The following is a 13,331-nucleotide window of genomic DNA, read 5'->3' as shown; positions in this document are numbered from 1 at the left end:
TAATCATTCTCTCTCTCAACATTTCTACTTTAATATCCCACTAATCTTTTCTTCAAATCTAAGCTTCACTTATTCCTCCACGTTAGTAAACCTTAAAATACAATAAAAAACCAAAATCCATATATATATTAGACATACGCATTACATAATCACCGAGGCCGAGAGGAGGAAAAAAATATCACACAAATAAAAAAAACTTGAGCATGAACTCGGTGTGTATCTCAAGTTGCATCAACGATGCACATGACCCGCGCGTGCCTGTTCGTCCCGTACGTGCCTCCTACGTAAATCTATATAAGTGGCCCGAGTCCGACGCTGAGTTCGTTCGCTCCGTCCGTCGTGGAGGTGGCGTTCCGGAAGCGCGTGTAGTGGATAGCATATCTTGCCGACAGATGTACCTCCGGAGCTACACTTTCTCTAGGGAAGACGATGAGAATAAATCGGAGAAGGCTATGACGTCGGCGGCGACGCACACGTCGTGTCTAGGGAGAGTTAAGGAAACAGCGTCGTTTCGTCGTAAGAGTAAGGAGGAAAGTGACGTAAACGTCGAGCGTACAAAGCGGCGTCGTGGTGAGAAGAGGAGGGTTAGAAGGAAGAAGCGACAAGAACAAGCTTGTTCTATTATGTTCAGGTTTTTTCGAAGGTTATTGTCTTGTGCTGCCACCGTAGATGTTGTTGATCCAAACTAAGTTGTTATATAAGTTAATTACTTTTTTTTTGCATCAAACTTATTATATTCAGATATGAGTTTTTTTCTTTCTTTCTTTGTTTTAAGAGTTATTTGTTGAATTCTTCCTTTTTTGTTGATTTTGTTTGTATTTAAACTTGTAATATACAGAATTTTCATGGGTTTCTATGAATTTATTTGTAGTTTAATTGTTTCCTTTTTTCTCTCTCTCTATTAATAGTTCAGGATTTTGGAAAATACAAAAATTCACCGGTGGTTTAAGTTATATGTTAGTAAAATTTTATATTTTGGCTACTAAATGTTTACAATTTTTCGGATAGTGAAATCACGGAAGCTAATTAACTTGTGACATCGTGCATTGTTGCTTTAGTATTGATATGATTTTCCCAAATGTTATCAGTTTAGTAAACGGGAAAACAAGAACAACTATAAACTTTTGATCTCTGGTAAATTGAAACTAGTAGGCGGGGAAATACCAGCATCGGATGCCCATGGATTTACTAAAGTTGTAAAACAAAGTTGTTCAACACTTGTAAAGGAGGAGAATCATATAGCCAGAACCAGATCTTGTTTTAACACTTTTTTTTTTTAATGTTTTAAAGAATTAATAGAGTGGTGATCATATACGTACATATATACGAGTGTCAAGAATATATACATATTAATAATATATTGTCAAATCTTGACGTAAAAATAGATAAACTCATAAAACCATTTGTATCAGTTTTGGTATTTCTAATATCGAATACTATTACGAACATAAATAGAATGGCATCTTTATTTTAAAATTCATAAAGTACCTCAACAAAAGTCTTGTAATGTCTCTGTAGATAATAAGGTAAGATATTCATAAAAATTTGTTTCTCACCAATAATACTAGTTGGCAATTTGGCATCGACATGTGTAGAATTGGAGGAGTCAATAAATCAACGCCAACCCGCATTACAGAATATAGCTTACACAATCTACAAATTATATATTAATGATGATGGTCGCATGATAAAATAGTTTAGTGGAACGAACAATATTAAGAGTTATCAAAAGAAAAAAATTCAGATCACGCCTCCTGGTTATCATTAGTGGGGACTTAGTGAACCACACATAATCACGACCACAAAAGATGATAATACAATATAGTTCACTTTCTCTTGCGTCACGACATTTTCCTCTACAATATTTATACGTGTAGACTATCCAAACCTCAATATATTTCGTTCATTTTACCGATTGAGTTAATAAATAAAGTTGTTAATTTTATCAAGCAAGACGTGGAACAACCATATGTCACTTGCTAACGTAAGAAATATTAATTCAAACTCCCGATTACTAATTTCCGGATAAATTGTCGGATGAAGCAGAGATAGTAAGCAAAAACAATTCTTGGATATAATGAAACAATAAAAAGATTAAAAACAATAAATATATAAAAATTGGCATACACCAAACAAGGCATGCTTTAATTCTGACGCTTAAGCTGCAAGACTCATCAACAAGACAATATGTCGGCCTTATTATTATTATTCAACCCTTTCTTCTTTGTTAATTTACGATTTGATTACAAACGTAATCATTGTAATCATTTCATAAATTTCCACGTACTCTAAAATCCTAGACCACTTTAGGTTTACACAAGTGACAATATACTTCCGGAACTATATATGATGTGTGTTGCCTTTTTTGTGTCCATTATATAAATGACCATAAAATACAAAGGAAATTGTCAATCCAAAGTTTCATGTATATATTCAACAGAAAATTACGAATATCACAGATTAAGTTCCACACTTCCACATGATCTACTGGATTTCTTTACTAACAAAAAGGCTTAATTAAGGCCTTAAGCTGAACACTACACTCCTTATTACACATTTACAACTTAAAACACACATTTATATAGCAAGAAACAGATTGTTTCATCAGAGCCCAAACTCTTGTTCCTTGAGGGAAAGCTCGGCAGTTTCTTCTTCACCATCACTATCAAGACACTCATTCATCTCCATTGGCCTAAACATATAAAACATCAAACTACAAAACGCAAGACTTGCAATTTCCTCAGCTGCATTGCTCACCCACTCGTACTTATAGTCTACTGTAATCTTTAAAGCAAGCACCACAATTCTCGTGAAGAACAAATACACAATTACCAAAACGTAGAATCTCTTAACCGCTTTCCCTTCGGGTTTCTTCGATGTCTCTCTTAGACAACACATCGACCTAACCATTGCGAATACAATCGCCAAACAGCTAGTTGTATCAGCAAGCAAGAAGAATTGGTTCCAAGTCACCCAATTCTCGATGAAAGGTCCAGTTTCTCCAATCACAATCGAAGCAATGCTGGCTAAAACCTGAAGCGGAACAACGATCATCAACAGCTTCTTCTCTTTTCCTTGTAGCTTCGGTTGCAAGAAAGACCAACCGCTTCCGATTAGAACAATCACCGTGAAGAGCAAAACGACACTGACGAATTGGAAAACATAAAAAGTAATGTTCCAGCCATGAGCTGTGCCTGTGACGTTCACGTAGTGTTTATACACAGCAGTACAGAGCAGAGTCAAAGATTTCACTAGAAGCAGAGCAGCCATAAAAAGGTGGATACTTTGAGTATTGTTGTACCAGAAACAGAGCCAGAGACCAAAGAAAGTCAAGTAGCAAAGGGAGAAGAAGAGATACAAACCGGGTAACTGAGTCAAACCGGGTGGTAAGTAAATCTTTGACCCGTTCGGATCAAGATTGTACATCTCCATTTTGATCTTCATCGAAACTGTAGTGTCCGGTACGCAACTTGCGAAGAAGATAGAGTACTCGCCCGAGGACGTTATCGAATAGGAATGATCGAACTGAGACCGGTTGCGGAAGGTGAAGAGATGGAGGATGTAGTTGGAATCGAGGATGCAGAATCTAGGGTTTCGCTCCATCTCGAGGAGTACCTGGAGAAGCGATTCTTCCGTTAGGACGAAGAACCCTAATTTCGATGACTCGGTTGTACTCGGAGAAGATACTGAAACAGAGCTAACCGATACGGTTACATGACCGGTCTGGGTAAACCCGAATTTCTCGAAGAAAATGACCGGCCGTGAGTCATCGGAGATAGTGAAAGACTTAATCTCCGCTACCGTCAGAGTAGCACCAGAGAGTAGGAAGACGACGACGACGACGGCGGTGATAAAGGGTAATCTCGTCATTTACGGCTTCTCGTGCCGTGTTCTTTTGCTTACTAAATTCGTGGACGTTGTTGTATTATACACAATCTTCGGTTTAGTTGACGTTGACTCTAAGTCAAAGTCTTCTTGAGTGATGTTTTATTTATATAGTCGTTGATAACTTTTTTTTTAACTTGCAATGTATCATGTAAACGCTTATACGTATAACGCTCTCTCTTCTATAATGATTTCTAAATGCTCTGTTTCACTCTTTCAATCCTATTGCATAAAAGATTCAGGTTATGCTTCGAATCAGCAGTTAGCTTAGGATCTGACATCATTGAAGATGGAGACGATTTTGAGCCTTCACGCAATAACACATTGCATGTCCGGTCCAAAGTTGAAAACATGATCAAAGCTCCAATGGCGTTTACACCAATCGTTAAAGGCTTCTCTTTAATTAATCTTGACGTATACATACGAGTGATGATCATATACATAAGAATATATAGACACATCAGACATATTGTTTCTATATTTGAACATAATAATATAATTTTCAAATCTTGACGTGAAAATAGATATATAAACTCCTAAAACCCATATTGTATCAGTTTTAATTCGGTGCATCTTTTTAAAAAAATATTATCAAGTCCCTCAAAAAATGTCTTACAAATGTCTCTGAAGATTAATAAGGTCGTATAAGACATTCATTCAATATGTTTGTCCAAAAAAAAAAAAAAAAAAAAAAAAAAAAACATTCATTCAATAAAATTTCGTTTCCCAACACTAGCTGGCAATTTGGCAGTTGGTACCGACATGTCTAGAAATAGAGGAGTCTAGAAATTATAATCAAATCAATGATATTTAGAATGGTCGCATGCACAGCCGTTAAATCCAACTGTTGGATTCGAACCCGTCATAAGAAAATAAAAATTTAATGGAAAATTTGGGCACTGTTGGATTCGAACCCGACAAATTCAACTAGAATACAGAGCCCGTTACGAGTAGACTACCAAAGGTTTACACATTTTATTGGCCGATTATTTATATAAATATTAAAACCGACTCTTATTTCGCCACGTCAGCATATAGATTTTTCTGTACACTTTTTTTTTTTAATGTTTTCAAGAATTACTAAAGAGGTGATCATATACATTCGTATGTCAAGAATATATACATATACATCGTTTTTGTATGTCTTTTTTTGGTATTAATGTGAAGTATTCATACTATTTTAAATTTTTTAATTTTGTTAATACTATATATTTTTTAGATCTTGAACTTAATAATTTTAACTGTTTAAAAGTTCTTAGGAGCAACCAATTATTTTTTATTTCTACTTTTTGATACAAATGATCTCTAAATTCACAATTAATTTAGCGTTGTTGATAGCTTTCTCTTAAAACATGGCTGAACCACAATGATCCCCCAAACCCAATCGAGTCTTTGCCATAAAGAGAGGAGATTTACCACCAATTGACAGATAACCCAATAAACAAGTAATCTTCTGATCACTCTTGTTTTTTGTTTTTTGATCACTCTTGTCTATATCAGAGGACATACCAGAAATATAGACGTTGGAGAATGACAATTTTTTTTTTTTTTTTTCATGCCCTTCAATTCTTTTTTTTTCTTTCTAATTTTTGTTGTTATTTCAATACAAATGATCACTAAATTCACAATCAATTCATTATTATGTGCTACACTAAGCTTATTGTCACGTTTTTATATGCTACATAACATTACATGAATTATTCAACAAATTAAGATGCACAACTCATTTCAGTCAGGTGAAACTGTCTTAATGCAATATAATAATTATATTACATTATTCACACTATAATTACTGTTATATATTTATACTCTAATATATAATCATTCAAAAATAATACAACAATAACTATACATACATAATTTTAAAGTATAATATATAATTTTATATATGCATAATTATTGTTGTGCTATTTTTGAATGAGAAGTTTGGTTAAATGGTTTACATTAATGCTCCATTGCGGATCCTGTTTAATAACTCATAAATAATTCGTCCCTTCAACTTTTTCTGTTTTTTTTTTGGAAAAACAAAAGTATTACTCTTGTGATATTATCCTAAATTGAGAGTCAAAGTCTTGAGTGATGGTTTTGTCGTTGAATTTATTTACTTCCTCCGTTTCAATATATAAGATGTTTTGGCCTCTTTTCTTTGTTTCAAAATATAAGATGTCTTGTAATTTTCCATGCAAATTTTAATATATATTTAATAATTTACAATCATTACTTATGCAGTCTTCTTTATTATTGGTTGAATTTTTTTTAATTTAAATATATATGATACTTTTTAAAAGAAAAGTAAACTATCTTAATATGTGTGCCTTACCTTAAGCATCCTATATTTTGAAACGGAGAGAGTATTTTTTACTAGCAATTTATCATGTAAAACGCTTATACGAATGAGTATATATACTATTTTCCATATTACATATACGAATTAGTGATCCCCTTTTATTTTCTGGATACAAAAATCTCTCCTTTATTCCCTCTGATTTGTTAGTTTTCCATATTAAGTTAGAAATACGTTAAGATCATTAATTAATCAATAAATAGTGTAGACCTTAGGGCAATGACATTATCCGATCAATAAACAAGTTTTTAGAGAATCGTTTACAACTTCTTCTTATTCGGAGAGCAATTTTACTTTGTTTGTTTAATTTCTTAATCACACAACACCAACACGTATACGTGTTGTGCAAGCAAAAGAAAACCTAAAACGTCTTGCTTTATCATGGCGAACAGGCGAGGGAGACGGGGGTGCCGAAAACGTGGTAAAAACCATAGCCACTGCAGAATCCAACACGGTGCAGATTTCATCAACTCTATGCCAGATGACATCCTTCAACATATTCTCTCCTTTATTCCCACCGATTTGGCCATGAGAACTTGCGTCTTATCCAGACGGTGGAGGCATGTATGGTGCGAGACACCTTCTCTCTACATCCATGAGTTTAGACTAAAGGATGGAGCGATAAACCAAACCCTAACTTCCTACAAGGCTCCCAATATCACTAGTTGCGATCTTATTATGAGGGCTGATTACAATGCAGCCAAGGTTAATAACTGGATCGAGTTCGTTCTCTCCCGCAATGTGCAGAAGCTGTCTGTGTCCATTGTAGATTTTACATACTCCAAGACTTACAGTTTTCCGGATATCTTCTATCTAAGTTCCTCTCTAAAGCAACTCACCGTGGTAGTGGACTTTTGTGACATGATTCCCGGTTGCATAGTGTCTTGGAAATCCCTAAGGAACTTGTCGCTGCTTGCTTGTAGACTTTCAGATGAATCCATTGATAATATTCTCTCTGGCTGTCCAATCCTCGAAAGCTTGACATTGGACAATTGCACATTACTTGAGCGTCTTGATCTGAGTAAATCACCGAGTTTGAGGATATTGGATATAGATCGGGAGTGTCTGACTTCAGGGCCAGTTGTGATTATAGCGCCACACATCCATCGTTTGAGATTGAGATACTCGGTGTCACCATCTACTTTAGTGGATGTCTCCTCTTTGACCGAAGCTGACCTTAACATTATCTGTCTCTCACTCTTTCCCTCGAAGGCTGATTTTTATCAAACCATGGCGCTGGAGATGCTAGCAAAATCACACAACGTAGAGAGGCTTACTCTTGGGGAAACCCTTCTTCAGGTATGTTTCAATTCTTACATACTCTAAAGCTAGCCCTAAAACTTACCATGGCCATGCATGCATAATTCTCAGTTGGTTGCACGGTTAATGTTTGTTTTGATGGTTAAGGTTTTCTTTGTTTGAGAGTGTTTACATAATTACATCCAAGTGCACACACATATATATATATATATATATATAATTAAACGTACGTACTTGTATAGTTGTATTATTAAAGCCTTGAACATGATCTTGTTAAGTGGTTAGTGGTTTCTAACAAATGATTTTCATTAGTATGACTATGACCTATCATATTTCATCTCGTTTTGTTAGATTCTGTCTCTCGCCGAGCTCCGTGGTGTTCCTTTCCCAACGCTCAAGGTCCAAACTTTGATTGTTAAAACGGAGTTTGTTCGATCCATTATCCCTGGTATATCAAGGTTACTACAGAATTCACCTGGATTAAAGAAGCTAACATTGCATACAATGCACAGCCACGACATAATGGTATATCTCTATACCACAAACCTCTTTTCTTTCCTTGCAAAAACTAATAATTGACTAGGAATATTCCTGAACCATGTCTTCCACTTTTCTTGGGATATAGGATTGATATTTTTTTAATTATCAAACCATTGGTGTTAGTTTGATTAGGGATAACTATATGTTTTGTGCTCTACAGGATATGCGTCGTTTAAAAGGCTTAATTCCGGATCAGCACTGTTGGAGATCAACATGTGAGGTGTTTCCTACATCAAAGGAGATCTATAACATGTTGGGTTGTAATGATGCAACGTCGAAATTCTTGGCTTCGTTCATTGAATTAGTGGTGAGAAACGCAAAGACACTTGAGAGGATGGTTATATGGTTGGGAGGTAGTTACTTTAATGATGCACAGTGGTTCGAAGAGATGCTTCAGATGGTTGAAACGATTTCTCACAACAATAATGTCTCCATTGTGCTCAAACGAAGCAATTGCTAAACATATTTGCATCATTATTTTTTTGATGAGTCTTAATATTAGATTCGACCATTGTTTATATATATGATTACTAATAGATAAACTCTACTCTATTTTACTATTTTTGGCTTAAGGCCTTAAGCTAGCTACCGTATACGAGAGAACACTACACTCCTTTATTACACGTTTACAAATTAAAACACACATATATAGCAAGAAACGGATTGTTTCATCAGAGCCCAAACTCATGTTCCTTGAGGGAAATTAAAGCTCGGCAGTTTCTTCTTAATTCACCATCACTGTCAACTACAAATTAAACATATAGAAACAGCAAACTACAAAACGCAAGACTTGGAAGTGAAAAACAAAAAGATTCAAATTTGTGGGTAAAACATGTTATTTCACCATCATTATATATATATATATATGAATTTACAAATCCATGATTCAGTAAACCCCGTTAATATCGTATACACATCTTATAATTGTATACGGTCCTTGTACTTAACTGACGTGATGTACCAAGTATATAAATCAAGTTCTTAGTGCACTCTCAGAAACTTAACAAGTGAGTACGAGAACCCATTTCCCTGTCCACCAATTCTTTATAGGATTGGGTTCCAATTTGAAAACTGCTCTGAACTAATTATCAGCTTTCCGTCTCCATAATATCACCGTGTAACTCGCCTTGATGCCGCTGTGATTCAGTTAAGTTCACTGTGTAACTTGCTGTTTGGCAAAAAAAAGTTCATATACAATATATATATCGTTAGTGTCCCACCTACACAAATCACAAGAATCATCTCATGAATGAACCCACCAAGACCCATAATTCATTGGCTTGGAATACGTACCTTTGCATTGAACTGGCGGCAATTAGGACATACTTGGCCGCGCTGTGGATACAGTAGAGCTTGATCTTGTCCATTGACTTGTCTCTCATTCATCCTCTCATTCCATTCTTGGATCGCCTCTTGTGGAAACAGTTCGCATGTTCCCTCGCTTTTCCCAAAAAGACAGGGTTTATTTAGCTCCAAGATGTTATGTATACAGGTGTATCTATTCTATTATGTAACAATCACTGACCTGTAATGTGCATAACCACTGATGATAGATTCGTTGCAACGGCAACAAAAGTAGTGGCCACAGTTATTGCAGTGCATTTCTGTTACAACCTCCGGTTTTAGAGATGGCTATATTGCAAGACGGGCATTGTTTAGCGCTTTCCATGATCATATTCACACTCATAATCTCGTTGATCATTTCTTTCTCTTTCCGCCTTTGTTCCACTCCAAGAAGAGCAGAACCCTGACGCTCCTGAATAGATTAACATGTACGAAAGAGTCTCTGGTATAAGGTTCTCTGGGGGGTATAAACAAAGAGAAATGTAGGGACCGATCAAAGGCACAATAATGATACCTGCAAGATTTGAAGCTTAAGTTCCGGGCTCATGCAAGCAACATCCACTTGTGTCTCTTCCCATTGCAAAAGCGTACAGAAACTGAAGTAGCACTTGGGGAGCATAAAGCAAGCTGCTCCTCGACCTCTATGCACTGGGTTTCACATCTAGGACTGTAAGCAATCCCAGTCATGGATTCCAGAGTGTTTTCCGTATCATAAGCGTTTCCCAGTTTTCATACGCTTCATCGCTGAACACACTCTTCAATATCATAAGCTGCAAGAGGCAGGAGGAGTTTATGACAACCAATTAGTTCAGCCTTTGGTACGTAAACAGAGAAACTAAATTTGGTAACAAGGAGGAAATGCATATATATATATGGCATATAAAAGACCATAAACAAGCGCCACTAGGAGGAATTGGTATCTTAAAAGCCATCATCAGATTACATATGGAAAGTTAAACAAAACCATCAAAGGTTGCTAGGTCCAAAATGAAAATCTAAACAACAACATTACCATGATGATGAATTTGATGGGAAGAGAGAACCAGAACAATACAAAAGAAAACAAGAAAATCTATTGGAAATTCAAACCAAAATAGCAAGTTGTAGCCTCAATTTAAACCTAAATATCAAGTTCTAACCCCAAATTAAACCTAAATAGCAAGTTCTAACCCCAAATTAAACCTAAATAGCAAATTCTAACCCCCCACCCACCCTCCCCCTTTAATCCGAATTCGAATTCATCAGCAAAGTAATTCGCACCATCAGGCTCACAAAAATTCACCACCGATATCTCTGGGGAACGAGGTTTTGAATTTGAACTCCGAGGATTCCGGTGACTGCCTACGTGTCTCATGGCGCTCTCGTCGCGAACTTATTAAAAAAACTTGTTTTGATTTTGTAAGAATGTGAAAATCATAACACAATAAGTCATAGATGCTTTGACCCTTTACCTTTTTTCTTTATACATAGATAGTTGCCATCCACCTGAATCCGATTTTGAACCTTTTGTTAAAGCCTACTCAATTCATCAGCCAAACGAATCCACTGCTCAGAAAAATTCACCCATTCATTCGAAAGCCCTTATCTAAAAACAATGAATGACTCATATTTATTTATTATTAACCCCCAAAACATAAAGAAAAAAAAAATTCACTATTTTTTACAAAACATTAGTGTGAATTGAATTCTTTATGTAAATCTCTCTTTTAACACTTTTTTTTTAATACTTTTTCTTCAATACAACAACAGTCGAGGGATTTATTCTCTACCAAGTAGAGAATCAACCAAATACTTCTTGAGTGGAGTAGAAATGTAGGAACGGTAATCAAAGAAAGCTAAATCAGTGAGACATTCCAGCAGCTTCTTAGTGGAATCCTCAACGAGAAAGATGCTGCAATCGATCAAAGCCACCTGCAACAACAACAACAACAAGTACAATAAATAAAAAGTTAGTTATTTAGTTAGAGAAGCTACTAAACATTTATGCTATTATTGATGTTTAAAACTTCAGATAAGAACCTTTTCCATCACGTTTAATTGCAAAGACTCGATCTTGCTCATGAGTTCAGCATTGGCTTTGCGAACATACTCTAAATCTGGACAATCCTCCAATGCCTGGAACGCTGATCCTTTCATAACATCTTGTACAGCACGGATGAATGACTCCTTAGTGGCATTCTTTTTACATTGCTCGCTTAGAAGAAGAGCTCCAAATTGTTTCACTCCGTTAGGCTTCATATCGCTCTCAGTTTGACACAGTTGCCTTGCTGTGGTAAGTGCTTCGTAATATCCAACTAACGCCAATCTCTTTGCATGTTTGCTCTCCAAAGTCCTACCGTTGAAGTTGAATCCTCTCATAACAGCCACCCAAATATCAGAGTTGTGCGTAAAGACCGATTTGGGAAAAGCAAAACCATCAACACCCGGAAATCGGTCTTGTAACCAAGTCAACATGCCATGGCCCTGCTCACGGGGAGGAACCCTTACTCTGGCGCAGTGAGCATTGGGTTCAATGAAATTTACTTTCCCTTCATCGTCAAAATGTTTAACCTGGCCTCTTAGCAGTCTCTTATCCAGAAGTAGAAATGACAAATGAGGGTCAACGTCGATTCTTTCTTTAAACCTAGTACTCTGCCACAGAGTGTCCACTGCTCTGCAAACAACCTTGGTACCATCATCATCCCTATTACACTTGATCTTTCGTAGAAAGACAAGGATCATGTTGAGTTCATTACTCGCCAGAAAACAGATGCTCTGAGGTGTTTCCAGTAGGCGACAGTCACTTAGTTTCTCTCTGGAAACGTCAAGTTCTTTAACCAAGGAATGTATCACCCTCTCTCGAAAGCAATCTGACACAAGTACCTTGTGTTCAATGAAGGTTACAAGTAGTGATCGGATTCCTTGGAGTAGAGCACTGCGCTCGACATCCGTAGCTAAAGGCCAGTCTTTGCACCATCCATCCTGATATGCAAACGCTTTCACATCTGCAAATCGATTGCGGATCATTTGAACTGCAGCTACCGCATCAACAGGTTCCCAACTTCCAAACCGTATCTTGTTTGCCCAGGCATGATCCCTCTGGGGCCTATGCTTTCTTGAAGATCCTGAAGAATGCTCTTGTTCAATATGATGCTTGCATTCATCACGAGTAGAGAACCTCGTTTCACAAGTTCGACAAATCCATGCTACCCACTTTTCTTTCTTCTTAAGATATCCAAGAACCTTCTCCAAATCGTCTCCTCCATCAGTTTTGGCCTCCACATAGGTCTTGAAATCAGCGATTCTAACCTTCATAAAGCCCCTTCTGGATCCATCATCCAAACGTAACCAAGACAACCTCATTCTCGCATCATCCTCCGTATCCTGAACCTGCCCAATACGACATCTGTTGAGAGGAGGAGGACCAACGGGCATCTCTGGAACAAGACCTGCAGCAATTCTGTCTTCTAAATTTGCAATCTTGAACCCAAGAAACTTCTGATGAAGTAGCAATTCAGGTAACGAAGCCGTGTTCTCCGGTATCCTGATCAGCGAGCCAAGAAAATCCAGAGCTTTTTTGGCGTGCCTCAGAGATTTCTCATAATACACCACCGACTGAAATTGATCCACCAGATCAAAAAGAACATATGCAGAATACAAAGGACATGACTTGATTCTGGAGAAAGATTCAACTGAACCCATCAAATATGTAAATTTTAAACCCTCATCAACTGATCTTTCACCCAAGACTTTAAGTAAATTCCCTTCAAGCCAATCAAACATCTCCTTCTCTTCCCTAATCTCATATCCCTCTTCCATCATTGGATGACTTGTTGATCAAGAGAAAACGTTAGAGTAAGAACGTTAGAGGAACAAATGATGTGGCTCTTTCTTTTTAATATTCAAATATGTTTCTTTTTAATTTTCTTTTTGAAATTGTTATATTACTAATATATAGTTTTGAGGGGTTTATATATAT

General features: G+C 36.6%; 4 protein-coding genes and 1 long non-coding RNA gene across 6 annotated transcripts; 2 read left to right on the top strand and 3 right to left on the bottom strand.

The window, feature by feature from the left end:
* The first annotated feature begins 105 nt into the window (after positions 1-105).
* LOC104768437 (uncharacterized) lies at positions 106-876 on the top strand. Its single transcript, XM_010492428.2, has one exon. It carries the CDS (start codon positions 204-206, stop codon positions 687-689), a length of 486 nt encoding a protein of 161 aa, XP_010490730.1. The 5' UTR covers positions 106-203; the 3' UTR covers positions 690-876.
* A 1,529-nt stretch (positions 877-2,405) lies between these two features.
* On the bottom strand, positions 2,406-3,961 carry LOC104768436 (protein CANDIDATE G PROTEIN-COUPLED RECEPTOR 6). The gene is made up of 2 exons (XM_010492426.3): positions 3,363-3,961; positions 2,406-3,251 (listed from the first exon to the last, which is right to left on the bottom strand). Exons 1-2 carry the CDS (start codon positions 3,868-3,870, stop codon positions 2,605-2,607), a joined length of 1,155 nt encoding a protein of 384 aa, XP_010490728.1. The 5' UTR covers positions 3,871-3,961; the 3' UTR covers positions 2,406-2,604.
* Positions 3,962-6,610: 2,649 nt separating this feature from the next.
* Positions 6,611-8,489, top strand: LOC104768435 (putative F-box/LRR-repeat protein At3g28410). Its single transcript, XM_010492424.2, has 3 exons — positions 6,611-7,528; positions 7,841-8,014; positions 8,190-8,489. The coding sequence occupies exons 1-3, from the start codon at positions 6,611-6,613 to the stop codon at positions 8,487-8,489; spliced, it is 1,392 nt and encodes a 463-aa protein (XP_010490726.2).
* Positions 8,490-8,847: 358 nt separating this feature from the next.
* On the bottom strand, positions 8,848-10,980 carry LOC104768433 (uncharacterized). Of its 2 annotated transcripts, XR_015593854.1 has the most exons (6): positions 10,825-10,980; positions 10,634-10,744; positions 9,888-10,143; positions 9,555-9,785; positions 9,323-9,470; positions 8,848-9,197 (listed from the first exon to the last, which is right to left on the bottom strand). It is a non-coding gene; the product is annotated as an uncharacterized LOC104768433 (long non-coding RNA). The 2 variants fall into 2 exon arrangements; XR_764238.3 differs by lacking the exon at positions 10,634-10,744.
* A 151-nt stretch (positions 10,981-11,131) lies between these two features.
* On the bottom strand, positions 11,132-13,171 carry LOC104772096 (ubiquitin carboxyl-terminal hydrolase-like protein, putative (DUF627 and DUF629)). The gene is made up of 2 exons (XM_010496744.1): positions 11,393-13,171; positions 11,132-11,284 (listed from the first exon to the last, which is right to left on the bottom strand). The coding sequence occupies exons 1-2, from the start codon at positions 13,169-13,171 to the stop codon at positions 11,132-11,134; spliced, it is 1,932 nt and encodes a 643-aa protein (XP_010495046.1).
* Positions 13,172-13,331: the final 160 nt, after the last annotated feature.

Source organism: Camelina sativa, chromosome 20, assembly GCF_030686135.1.
Source record: "Camelina sativa cultivar CO46 ecotype springtype chromosome 20, ASM3068613v1".
In the NCBI taxonomy this organism is placed as follows: Eukaryota; Viridiplantae; Streptophyta; class Magnoliopsida; order Brassicales; family Brassicaceae; genus Camelina; species Camelina sativa.
The sequence above is the reverse complement of the archived record's forward strand: the minus strand, read 5'-3'. Positions and strand labels throughout refer to the sequence as shown.